We start from the raw sequence: 12,677 nt of genomic DNA, 5'->3' as shown, positions 1-12,677 counted from the left end.
TGCAGTGAGCCAAGATCACGCCATTGCACTCCAGCCTGGGCAACAAGAGCAAAACTCCATCTCAAAAAAAGAGACGCCAGGCTGGGCGTGGTGACTCACGCCTGTAATCCCAACACTTTGGGAAGCCAAGGTGGGTGGATCACCCAAGGTCAGGAGTTCAAGACTAGCCTGACCAATCTGGTGAAACGCTGTCTCTACTAAAAACACAACAAGTTAGCCAGGTATGGTGGTGGGCACCTGTAGTCCCAGCTACTTGGGAGGCAGAGACAGGAGAATCACTTGAACCTGGGAGGCAGAGGTTGCAATGAGCCAAGATCGTGCACTGCACTCCAGCCTGGGTGACAGAGCGAGACTCCAATCTCAAAAAAAAGAAAAAAAAAAAAAAAAAGACACCAGACTAGCCTGAAGAAAAAACCATGGCAAAACCCCATCTCTACAAATACAAAAAAAAAATAGCCGGGTGTGGTGGTGCACACCTGTAGTCCAAGCCCCAAAGCATTTCAGTCGCATATTTGCGTCCTCTATTTTTCTGAGAGCCATAAATCCTAATTAAATACAGTATGATCAACATTGTGAAAATTAGAATTATATGAATTTGAAATAATGCTACATTCAATATTAAAAATGCCTAACTGTCCACAAAATTTGATATGTTGTGAATTTTCTTTCACATTACAAATTTTTCAAGAGGCCAGGCTCGGTGGCTAACACCTGTAATCCCAGCACTTTGGGAGGCCGAAGCTGGTGGATCACCTGATGTCACAAGTTCGAGGCTAGCCTGGCTAACATGGTGAAACACTGTCTCTACTAAAAATATAAAAAATTAGCTGGGGGTAGTGGTGCATGCCTGTAGTCCCAGCTACTCTGGAGGCTGAAGCAGGAGAATCGCTTGAACCTGGGAGGTGGAGGTTGCAGTGAGCTGAGATTGTGCCATTGCACTCCAGCCTGGGTGACAACAGTGAAACTCCATCTAAAAAAATCCCAAAAACCCAAATTTGTCAAGAAACACAGTTTTGGCTGGACACGGTGGCTCACGCCTGTAATCCCAGCACTTTGGGAGGCCAAGGCGAGCAGATGTCCTGAGGTCAGGAGTTCGAGAAGAGCCTAACATGGAGAAACCCTGTCTGTCCTAAAAATACAAAATTAGCCAGGTGTGGTGGTGCATGCCTGTAATCCCAGCTACTTGGGAGGCTGAGGCAGGAGAATTGCTTGAACCCGGGAGGGAGGCCGATGTTGCGGTGAGTGGAGATGGCGCCATTGCACTCCAGCCTGGGCAACAAGGGGAAACTCTGTCTCAAAAAAAAAGAAAAGATATTCTTCGGCTGGGCATGATGGCTCACACCTGTAATCCCCACACTTTGGGACGCTGAGGTGGGCTGATCACAAGGTCAAGAGACTGAGACCATCCCGGCCAACATGGTGAAACCCTGTCTCTACTAAAAATACAAAAATTAGCTGGGCATGGTGCTGCGCACCTGCAGTCCCAGTTACTTGGGAGGCTGAGGCAGGAGAATCTCTTGAACCTGGGAGGCAGAGGTTGCAGTGAGCCGAGATTGCACCACTGCACTCCAGCCTGGTGACAGAGTGAGACTCTGTCTCAAAAAAAAAAAAAAAAAGAAAAGATATTCTTCAATCAACACTCTGTATACTTCTGTATAATTCTTCATAGAAATTATCATCAAACTTGTAATTATCCCCACACATACAAAGTTGCCTTTGAATGTGATATTTCTATAGAGTACAAAGCTAAATTATTTTATTTTATTTATTTATTTATTTTGAGATAGAGTTTCGCTCTTGTTGCCCTGGCTGTAGTGCAATAGTGTGATCTCGGCTCACCAAAACCTCTGCCTCCCAGGTTCAAGTGATTCTCCTGCCTCAGCCACCCGAGTAGCTGGGATTACAGTTATGCACCACCACACCTGACTAATTTTGTATTTTTAGTAGAGACGGGGTTTCTTCATGTTGATGAGGCTGGTCTCAAACTCCTGACCTCAGGTGATCTGCCTGCCTCGGCCTCCCAAAGGGCTGGGATTACAGGAGTGAGCCACCATGCCTGGCCAAAGCTGAATAATTTTAGATTGTTCCTGTGTGTGAGTCTTCTGAAATGTCTCTGGGCATCTATAGTTGAAAAGTGTGTTTATTCTTTAGTGAAAATGATTGCCATTGTCGTGAGAGATACTGAAAAATGACATCAAATTGCTCAGACCTTGCAGCAAATCACAGTGGAAAAGCCTCTTAAATCTCATATGCTCCTTGAATGGTCTTTACTAATTGGAGCCACAGCAGGAATGACGAAGAGACACTAAAATTATGACGGAAGATTGCTTCCTGGCTTACCTACTATATTTGGGTCTATTCTCATTTCAGTGAATGAGTCACAGTGAGGTACAATTTGTTTTTCCAAAGACAAAAAGAATTAGAATAAAAGAGGAGTTGACAAAATTTTTTGGTAAATGGTGAGATATTAACTATTTAAAAAAAAAAACATATTTTAGGCTTTGGAGGCCAGATGGCCTCTGTAGTAACTTTTTTTATTTTTTTCTTTTTGAGACAGGGTGCTGCTCTGATGCTCAGGCTGGGGTGCAATGGTGTGATCTTGGCTCACTGCAACCTCTGCCTACCGGGTTCAAATGATTCTTGTGCCTCAGCCCATAGCTGGGATTACAGGCCTGCAGCACCATACCTGGCTAATTTTTGTATTTTTAGTAGAGACGGGATTTCGCCAAGTTGGCCAGGCTGGTCTTGAACTCCTGGCCTCATGTGATCCTCTTGCCTCTGCCTCCCAGAGTGCTGGGATTACAGGCGTGAGCCACCACGCCCAGTCTAGGCCTTATTTCTTGGGCAGGTGCCATTTTGCCTTCTACTTTTCTCTTTTTATCTGCCTGGAAGATGGGAATGATTGGTGGAGCATAAGCAGCAATTTTGTGACTAAGAGGGCAAGTCCAAGAAAATATTAGAAATCTCATCCTTTGCATCCTTGAACCAACGAATCAAACCAGCAGGAGCTGACCTCTGGACTTCCTGTTATATGAAGGAAACAACCTTTCTGTGCCTAAGCCACTGTTTCATTTGGGTCTGTATTTACTGCTGAATCAAAATTCCAATATATTTAATAAAAATAACAAACATACAGTCCAGCTTGCAAGTAGTCAAAGTAATAGTAATTTAAGGCTATGTGAACTATAGAGAGGTAGCACTTCTGATTGAAGACTTCAAATCCATCAGTTGGATCTGGGTGTCAAATCCTGCCCTCACCACTAACTCGGTGGTGTTTTGTTTCATTTTGTGTTTTGAGATAGGATCTCACTCTGTTGTCAGTGCTGGAGTGCAGTGGCATAATCTCAGCTTACTGCAACCTCGACATCCCGGGCTCAAGTGATCCTCCCATCTCAGCCTCCTGAGTAGCTGGGACTGGTGGCACACACCATCACACCCTGCTAATTTTTATATCTTTTGTAGAGATGGGTTTTCGTCATGTTGCCCAAGCAGGTCTCAAATTCCTGGGCTCAAGTGATCTGCCCACCTTGGCCTCCCAAAGTGCTGGGATTACAGGCGTGAGCCACCACGGCCCCTACCCCCACCACTTACTCTCTCTATGCCTCAGTTGCAGCCCTGGAAAGATAGAGATCATAGTATTATATGATTTATGGTATTGCTGAAAGACTTAATTACAATAATGTATACATAAAGTGCTTGGCACATAAGAACTGCTCAAAAAAAGAGAATATTATTGTTACTGCTACTATTACCATTTTGTTGACCAGAGATGAATGACTATTCACTTCTCCGAAACAAAGGTGCAGGTGAAAACAGTGATGACATTTCTTCCCCCCTCCGCACTCTTCAGGCCTCTCCATCATGTAGAACAATACGTGGAAATCCACTCACAACCTCCGAGATTTTAATAATTACGATATGTCGGCCGGGCACGGTGGCTCAAGCCTGTAATCCCAGCACTTTGGGAGGCCGAGACGGGCGGATCACGAGGTCAGGAGATCGAGACCATCCTGGCTAACCCGGTGAAACCCCGTCTCTACGAAAAATAAAAAAAAAAATTAGCCGGGCAAGGTGGTGGGTGCCTGTAGTCCCAGCTACTCAGGAGGCTGAGGCAGGAGAATGGCGTAAACCTGGGAGGCGGAGCTTGCAGTGAGCTGAGATCCGGCCACTACACTCCAGCCTGGGCGACAGAGCAAGACTCCGTCTCAAAAAAAAAAAAAAAAAAAATAATAATAATAATTACGATATGTCAGGCTGAGTGCTTGGTTCTGGGAGTTCTGGATGAATGAGACAGTTCCTGTATTCAGTGTTATCAGGGCAGAGTAAGCAGAGGTAGCCTGGAGGACAATCAAGAATAAAAGGTGTTGGGTGAAGAACAGAAATATGAATGGGGTACAATGGGGAGACACCAAGAAGAGGTTCAGTTCTATTGTTGGGTGGGAAAGTGGTCTAAAAATATTTTATAGAGGAACTGGTATCTAAAATTTGAGTATTGAAGAAGGTGGTGTTGGCCATTATCTACTATTATTAGGAAGAATTTTTTTTTGAGACAGAGTCTCACTCTGTCACCCAGGCTGGAGGTCAGTGGCATGGTCTCGGCTCACTGCAGCCTCAGCTCCGGGACTCAAACCATCCCACCCCAGCCTTTCAAGTAGCTGGGACTACAGACACGCACCACCATGCCCAGCAAATGTATGTATTTTTTCTGTGGAGACAGGGTTTTGCCATGTTTGGCCAGGTTGGTCTGGAACTCCTGGACTCAAGGGATCTGCCCACCTAGGCTCCCGATGTGCTGGAATTAGAGCTGTGAGCCGATATGCCTGGCCAGGAAGAATTTTAAAATCAATTATGGCCTGTAAATATCTTTCTTGGTCTGTCTTTTTTTTTTTTTTTTTAAAACAGAGTTTTTGCTCTTTGTACCCAGGCTGGAGTGCAATGGCACAATCTCAGCCCACTTCAACCTCCACCTTCTGGGTTCAAGCGATTCTAAAACATTAGAGGTGCCTGTCACCACGCCTGGCTAATTTTTTGTATTTAGTAGAGACGGAGTTTCACCATGTTGGCCAGGCTGGTCTCGAACTCCTGACCTCAGGTGATCCACCCGCCTTGGTCTCCCAAAGTGCTGGGATTACAAGCATGAGCCACCGCGCTGGCCATATTTTTTTCTTTTTCTTTTTTTCTTTTCTTTTCTTTTTTATTTTATTTTATTTTGAGACGGAGTCTCACTCTGTTGCCCAGGCTGGAGTGCAGTGGCAGATCTCGGCTCACTGCAAGCTCCGCCTACCGGGCTCAAGCGATTCTCCTGCCTCAGCCTCCCGAGTAGCTGGGATTGCAGGCGCCTGCCACCATGCCCGGTGTATTTTTAGTAGAGATGAGGTTTCACCATATTGTCCAGGCAGGTCTCGAACTCCTCCTGATCTCAAGTGATCCGCCCGCCTTCGCCTTTCCAAAGTGCTGGGATTACAGGCCCCGCGCCCAGCCCCAGCTATATTTTTAATCTCCCCTTCTGGATCTCCTCTCCCACCCTCCCCTCTGGGCTCCGTGGCGGCCTTCCCTGGACGGTATTAACACATTCCCCTACTCTATAGTTTCCAGTTGGGTTTAGCCAACGGGAGACACCTGGAGGAGATGAAGGGAGGAGAAAGGGAGGTTGGAGCATTTAGTTCCCTGGGGCCCTCTCTGCTAGGTTGCCCCAGTTTGGCTGCTTCTCTCTCCTGAAGGTCACAGGACTGTTCAGGTCGCTTTCTGTACAGCTGTGTTCTTCAGATTCTGGGAACCACACCGACCTTTGCCTTTCTGGCCTGGGGGCAATAATGGCTCCCTGCTGCTGCCATTAGCCTCAGGGCGTTCACTACTTCTTGCTTCTCTCTCTCTCTCTTTTTTTTTTTTTTGAGATGGAGTTTCACTCTTGTTGCCCAGGCTGGAGTGCAATGGCGCAATCCTGGCTCACCACAACCTCCGCCTCCTGGGTTTAAGCGATTCTCCTGCCTCAGCCTCCTGAGTAGCTGGGATTACAGGCATGCGCCACCACGCCAGGCTAATTTTGCATTTTTAGTAGAGATGGGGTTTCTCCATGTTTGTCAGGCTGGCCTTGAAATCCCAACCTCAGGTGATCCGCCCACCTTGGCCTCCCAAAGTGCTGGGATTAGGGGAGTGAGCCACCGCGCCCTGCCTGATGCTAACCCTATTTTAAGGAGGCATCTGTTTCCTGCTGGGATCACTGGCAAACTCAAATGCCCACCAGGGCAGGATATGGGTAAAGTGGACCAAGTCTAATGCAATAGGGAGGGTTGGTGACTGGTGAACTGGATAGCCCTGAAATGGGCAGCTGCTACTAGGCTCCAGCTGTTTGTACCCTTTGAGAGTATGATTCTAGCATTAATTTTTCTTTTTTTTTTTTTTTTCGAGATGGAGTCTCGCTCTGTCACCCTGGCTAGAGTGCAGTGGCATGATCTTGGCTCACTGCAACCTCCGCCTCTTGGGTTCAAGTGAGTCTCCTCTACCATTAATGTTTCTAAATAAAAAAGTTTTTTTAACTTTTTCTAATTTTTGGACCTACTTTTTTCTATGTTAACTGAAAGTATACATTGTATTAGAAGAACTTTCCACATTTATAAAAACATTCTCTGGGCCAAAGAGCATGTGCTTGAATTTGATCTTTGGCTGACATTGCTGTAAGGGCGACCGCCCTGGTAGTCAGAGAATGAGTTAAACTATGATAATATTAAGTATTGTCACCTTGTGCAGACACAGCATGCATTATTTCATTTAATCCTTAGGACAATATCAACTTGAGAGAGGTTATATCTCTTTTATATAGATGAGATCCCTATTATATAGATAAGAAAACTTTTTTTTTTTTTTTTTGAGATGGAGTCTCTCTCTGTTGCCCAGGCTGGAGTGCAGTGGTGCAATCTCGACTCACTGCAACCTTTGCCTCCTGTGTTCAAGCGATTCTCCTGCCTCAGCCTCCCGAGTAGCTGGAATTACAGGCACCCCCCATCACACCCAGCTAATTTTTAACTGGGTTTCACCATGTTGGCCAGGCTGGTCTCAAACTCCTGATCTCAAGTGATCTGCCCGCCTTGGCCTCCCAAGGTGCTGGGATTACAGGCATGAGCCTCCGCGCAAGGTGAGAAAACTCTTTAAAGAATTTCAAGGAGGTTAAATGCTTCAACTAAGGTTGCCTCTGGTTAAGAATCCCCAGTAGGATTCTGGAGCCTGGGAACTTCAGCTGGGACTCTCTGCTACCTTCTTGGCTGAGTCCTTGAGTGAGGCGCTGGGTTTCAGACTGTGATCATCTCCCTGCCTGCTGCACAGACAATATCAATCCACCAGACCATGGCACTAAAATAAAGACAGAGTTTAATTAATGCAAGGCCAGCTATGCCATGTGGAAGATGGAGTTACTACTCAAATCAAGTTCCCTGAAGGCTTGGAGCTTAGGGTTTTTCTGGACAATCTGGTGGGCGGGGGCTGGGGAATAAGTGCTGCTGGTTAGCTGGGGAGGCAGTCACAGGGGTGTGCAGAACTTGCTGTTGAGTGGAGCCATAGGATCAGCTGAGCCATGAGTCAGGAGTCCTCTTGGGTTCAATCTGAAAAACAAACTCAAAAAAAAAAAAAAAAAGAAAGAAACGCTGGGTGCGATGGCTCGTGCCTGTAATCCCAGCACTTTGAGAGGCTGAGGTGGGTGGATCAGTTGAGGTCAGGAGTTGGAGACCAGCCTGGTCAACCTGGTGAATCCTTGTCTCTACCAAAAACACAAAAATTAGCCAGGCGTGGTGGTGGGTGCCTGTGATCCCAGCTACTTGGGATGCTGAGGCACGAGAATTGCTTGACCCTGGGAGGCGGAGGTTGCAGTGAGTTGAGATTGCGCCATTGCACTCCAGCCTGGGGGACAGAGACTCTGTCTCAAACAAAACAAAACAAAACAAAACAAAACAAAACAAGACAAGTGCAGTTTTGTTGCATGGATATATTGCATAATGGTGAAGTCTGGACTTGTGGTGTAGCCATCACCTGAATAATGTACATTAAACTTACTAATTTTTTAAATAATTTTTTTTTTAGAGACAGAGTCTTGCCATGTTGCCCAGGCTGGTCTCCAACTCCTGGGCTCAAGTGATCCTCCCACCTCAGCCTCCCAAGGTGCTGCAATTACAGGTGCGAGCCACCACACCTGAACACATTAAACTCATTAAATAATTTATCATCTCTCATCACCCCCACTCCCCTCACCCATCTGAGCCCCCAATCTATTATGCCACACTCTGTGTCCATATTTATTTGTTTCTTTAAGGGCAGAATCTAGCTATGTTGCCCAGGCTGGACTCAGACTCTTGGACTCAAGCCATCCTCCTTCCTCAGCCTCCTGAGTAGCTGGGACTACAGACGTGAGCCACCTCACCCAGCATAAGAAAACCTCAATTTTGCCAGGTGTGGTGGCTCACACCTGTAATCCCAGCACTTTGGGAGGCCAAGGCGGGCGGATCACGAGGTCAGGAGATCGAGACCATCCTGGTTAACATGGTGAAACCCTGTCTCTACTAAAAATATAAAAAATTAGCAGGGTGTGGTGGCGGGCGCCTGTAGTCCCAGCTACTCAGGAGGCTGAGGCAGGAGAATGGTGTGAACCCGGGAGGTGGAGCTTGCAGTGAGCCAAGATCATGCCACTGCACTCCAGCCTGGGCAACAGAGTGAGACTCCATCTCAAAAAAGAAAAAAAGAAAACCTCAATTTTGTTTCAAGTGAGAAAATATTCAGGCCTAAAGAATTAGGATTGGTCTAAGTATGAGGTGACAAGCATGGAAGAAAAGTCAACCTGTGAACAATGGTAGAGCAGAGAAAGAGATCAGGTCTATACCACATAGTTCCTTCAGTCTTCCTGCCGTGTGAGGTAATGAAAGGTGTTTCTTGCTTAAGCTATTGTTAGTCGGATAAGCAGTGAATTACTGCTGCAAGGATTCCTAACTGCAACATATGCAATGAAGTTATATTAGATAAGGAAAAAAAAATAATAGGAAAAGTCAGAGGGCAGATAGAAGAAAGTTATTAAAGCCAGCAGTCAGGCATTTTGGAATTCAGACCTCATTATTTTCATTTTCCAGACGAGAAAACTAAGGCTCTGGAGAAATTAACTTAACTTGTCCAATATCTTAAAACTAGTCACCAGCAGACCTGGAACTCAAACCCAGATCTGTTGGATACCACAGACTGGTTTGAACCACTATATATCATGCTTTTTATTGGTGTGTGTATGTGTGTATGTGTGTGTGTAAGGGAGAGAGTGAGAGCTAGTGAGAGAGGGAGGGAGAACTAATGGTCAGTGTTTGCTATGTGTCTGGGTATATGCTTTATACTTTTGGCATATTGCTTTTCATTCTTAAATACAGTTTTAAATTTAGTTGTCATCTTCCTCATAATTTTATAAGAAAACCAAAATTCAAAAAGTTGAGTGACTTTAGTAATGGAATATTGCCCAAAATTAAAAAAAAAAAAAATTCTCTATGCCACCTGAGGTAGATCTAAAGAATTTTTCCCATCTCTATGTGCAGTGTATCTTTGTAGACCCTCCCGTGAAGAAGTGGGGTCACTTTTTTTTTTTTTTTTTTTGAGATGGAGCTTCACTCTTGTTGCCCAGGCTGGTGTGCAATGGTGCGATCTCAGCTCGCTACAACCTCTGCCTTCCAGGTTCAAGCGATTCTCCTGCCTCAGCCTTCTGAGTAGCTGGGATTACAGGCATGCGCCACTACAGCTGGCTAATTTTTTTGTATTTTTAGTAGAGACATGGTTTCTCCATGTTGGCCAGGCTGGTCTCGAACTCCCGACCTCAGGTGATCTGCCCGCCTTGGTCCCCCAAAGTGCTGGGATTACAGGCATGAGCCACTGCGCCCAGCCGGAGTCACTTTTTTACGCTTTGAATCTGGGCTGAGCCATGTGATTTGTTTTGGCCAATATGTCATTAGCACATGTTGGGGAAACAGAGGCTTCCAAAGTACTTGTAGGCAGTGCAGTTGTCAAGTGGGACTTTGGCTCTTTGGGAATTTTTATGATCAGAATAAGTTCGGCTGGGCATGGTGGCTCAAGCCTATAATCCCAGCACTCTGGGAGGCCGAGGCAGGTGGATCACTTGAAGTCAGGAGTTCAAGACCAGCCTGGCCAACACGGTGAAACCCCGTCTCTACCAAAAATACAAACATCAGCTGGGCATGGTGGCAGGTGACTGTAATCCCAGCTACTTGGGAGAATGAGGCAGGAGAATCCCTTGAACCCAGGAAGCAGAGGTTGCAGTGAGCCGAAATCGCACCTCTGCACTCCAGCATAGGTGACAGAGTAAGACCCTGCCTCAAAAAACAGTACTTGTACTTTGAGGTTTGCCTTCTTACTTCTCCTGGGAACCCTATAACTTCATGTGAAGGAGCTAGCCTGTTGGATGGTGACATCCAGACATGTGACCCAGTTGCTCTTGTTACCCGGGTGATAGCCTCCAGCCACCACATAGACAGGAAGCCGTCTTAGGATCATCTGGCCACCAGCTGACCACAGACACCTGGGGACACCCAGCAGTGATCCGATGAGCTGGCTCAGAAAGGAAGAACCACTCAGCCCACCTATAAAGTCACAAGCTAAACAAATGGTTGTTTTTAGCCACTAAATGTTGGAGTGGTTTGTTATGTGGCAAAACTAATGGATACACTGACTTTCATTATATCAGACAAATATTGCAAATAATTGAGTGAAATGGATAGATATTGAGAATGAGATATTGAGAATGTTTAATGTAAAAGTTTTAGTTACATCTATCTTTTATGTAAAATACATGCTCATGTTCTGTTCCCTTTTTCTTTTTCTTTCTTTCTTTCTTTTTTTTTTTTTTTTTTGAGATGGAGTCTTGCTCTGCCAGGCTGGAGTGCAGTGGTACGATCTTGGCTCACTGCAACCTCTGCCTCCCAGGTTCAAGCGATTCTCCTGCCTCAGCCTCCCGAGTAGCTGGGATTACAGGTGCCCGCCACCATGCCTGGCTAATTTTTATATTTTTAGTAGAGACAGGGTTTCATCATATTGGTCAGACTGGTCTTGAACTCCTGACCTTGTGTTCTGCCCACCTCGGCCTCCCAAAGTGCTGGGATTACAGGCATGAGCCACCACATCCGGCCAGACATAACTATTCTTATAGTTATAATAATTCCATGAAATAGGTCCTACTACCTCCCTCTTTTTTGTTGTTGTTTATTTTAATTTTTAAGAGATGAGGTCTCACCATGTTGCCCAGGCTGGACTTGAACTCCCAGGCTCAAGCAATCCTCCCACCTAAACCTCAGGTGATCTGCCTGCCTCAGCCTCTCAAAGTGCTGGGATTGCAGGCGTGAGCCACCGTGCCTGGCCTGTTCCCTTTTTCATTACTGATAAGATCCTTAGCCATTAAAAGCTGTCAATGAAGAAATATAGTGTCCCAGTGGCGAGGAGTATGAAAAATACATTCTATTTTCACATCTTAAATGTCATTAAGATATTGAAAGTGTTAAATATCAAATTCAAACTCGCTTTATTCCAGAAATTGCTCTCAGAGGCAGCGTGAGGTTGTGCTCTTTGTGAAATTTCACCATGGCGTACCGTGGCCAGGGCCAGAAAGTGCAGAAGGTTATGGTGCAGCCCATCAACCTCATCTTCAGATACTTACAAAATAGATCGCGGATTCAGGTGTGGCTCTACGAGCAAGTGAATATGCGGATAGAAGGCTGTATCATTGGTTTTGATGAATATATGAACCTTGTATTAGATGATGCAGAAGAGATTCATTCTAAAACAAAGTCAAGAAAACAACTGGGTCGGATCATGCTGAAAGGAGATAATATTACTCTGCTACAAAGTGTCTCCAACTAGAAATGATCAATGAAGTGAGAAACTGTTGAGAAGAATACAGTTTGTTTTTAGATGTCCTTTGTCTAATATGAACATTTATTCATATTGTTTTGATTACCCTTGTGTTATACAAGATGACAATAAATGCTGTGGGATTGTTTGTATTAAAAAAAAAAAAAACAAAAAAAAAAAACAAATTCAAACTCAACTAGGTTTGACCAGCTTGTCCCAGTTTGGGATTTTTACATTTTAGTACTGAAAGTCCTGTGTCCAAGGAAACCCCTCAGTCCAGGAAAAACTGGGACAGTTGCTCACTGCTATGTTTTGTTTTGTTTTGTCTAAATCAGCCTACATCATGCTTTGATCTGCTGCAGTTTGAATACATATCCCTTTAAAATTTACATGTAGGAGGCCAGGCGCAGTGGCTCACACCCATAATCCTGGCACTTTGGGAGGCCGAGGTGGGTGGATCATGAGGTCAGGAGTTTGAGACCAGCCTGGCCAAGATAGTGAAACCCTGTCTCTATTAAAAATACAAAAATTAGCCAGGCATGGTGGCAGGTGCCTATAATCCCAGCTACTCGGGAGGCTGAGGCAGGACAATCGCTTGAGCCGGGGAGGTAGAGGTTGCGGTGAGCCAAGATCACGCCACTGCACTCCAGCCTGAGTGACAGAGCAATACTCTGTCTTAAAAAAAAAAAAAAAAATATATATATATATATATATATGAAATATGTAGGAACTTAATCCCCAAGTGATAGTATTAAGAGCCGGGGCCCGGCCGGGCGCAGTGGCTCAAGCCTGTAATTCCAGCA

At 45.4% G+C, this 12,677-nt stretch overlaps 1 protein-coding gene across 1 annotated transcript; it reads left to right on the top strand.

Annotated features, from left to right (window-relative positions):
- Window positions 1-11,557: 11,557 nt before the first annotated feature.
- On the top strand, window positions 11,558-12,059 carry LOC103244060 (small nuclear ribonucleoprotein E). The gene has a single exon (XM_008013754.3). The coding sequence runs from the start codon at window positions 11,605-11,607 to the stop codon at window positions 11,881-11,883; it is 279 nt and encodes a 92-aa protein (XP_008011945.1). The 5' UTR covers window positions 11,558-11,604; the 3' UTR covers window positions 11,884-12,059.
- Window positions 12,060-12,677: the final 618 nt, after the last annotated feature.

Source organism: Chlorocebus sabaeus, chromosome 2, assembly GCF_047675955.1.
Source record: "Chlorocebus sabaeus isolate Y175 chromosome 2, mChlSab1.0.hap1, whole genome shotgun sequence".
Classification (NCBI taxonomy): Eukaryota; Metazoa; Chordata; class Mammalia; order Primates; family Cercopithecidae; genus Chlorocebus; species Chlorocebus sabaeus.
The sequence above is the reverse complement of the archived record's forward strand: the minus strand, read 5'-3'. Positions and strand labels throughout refer to the sequence as shown.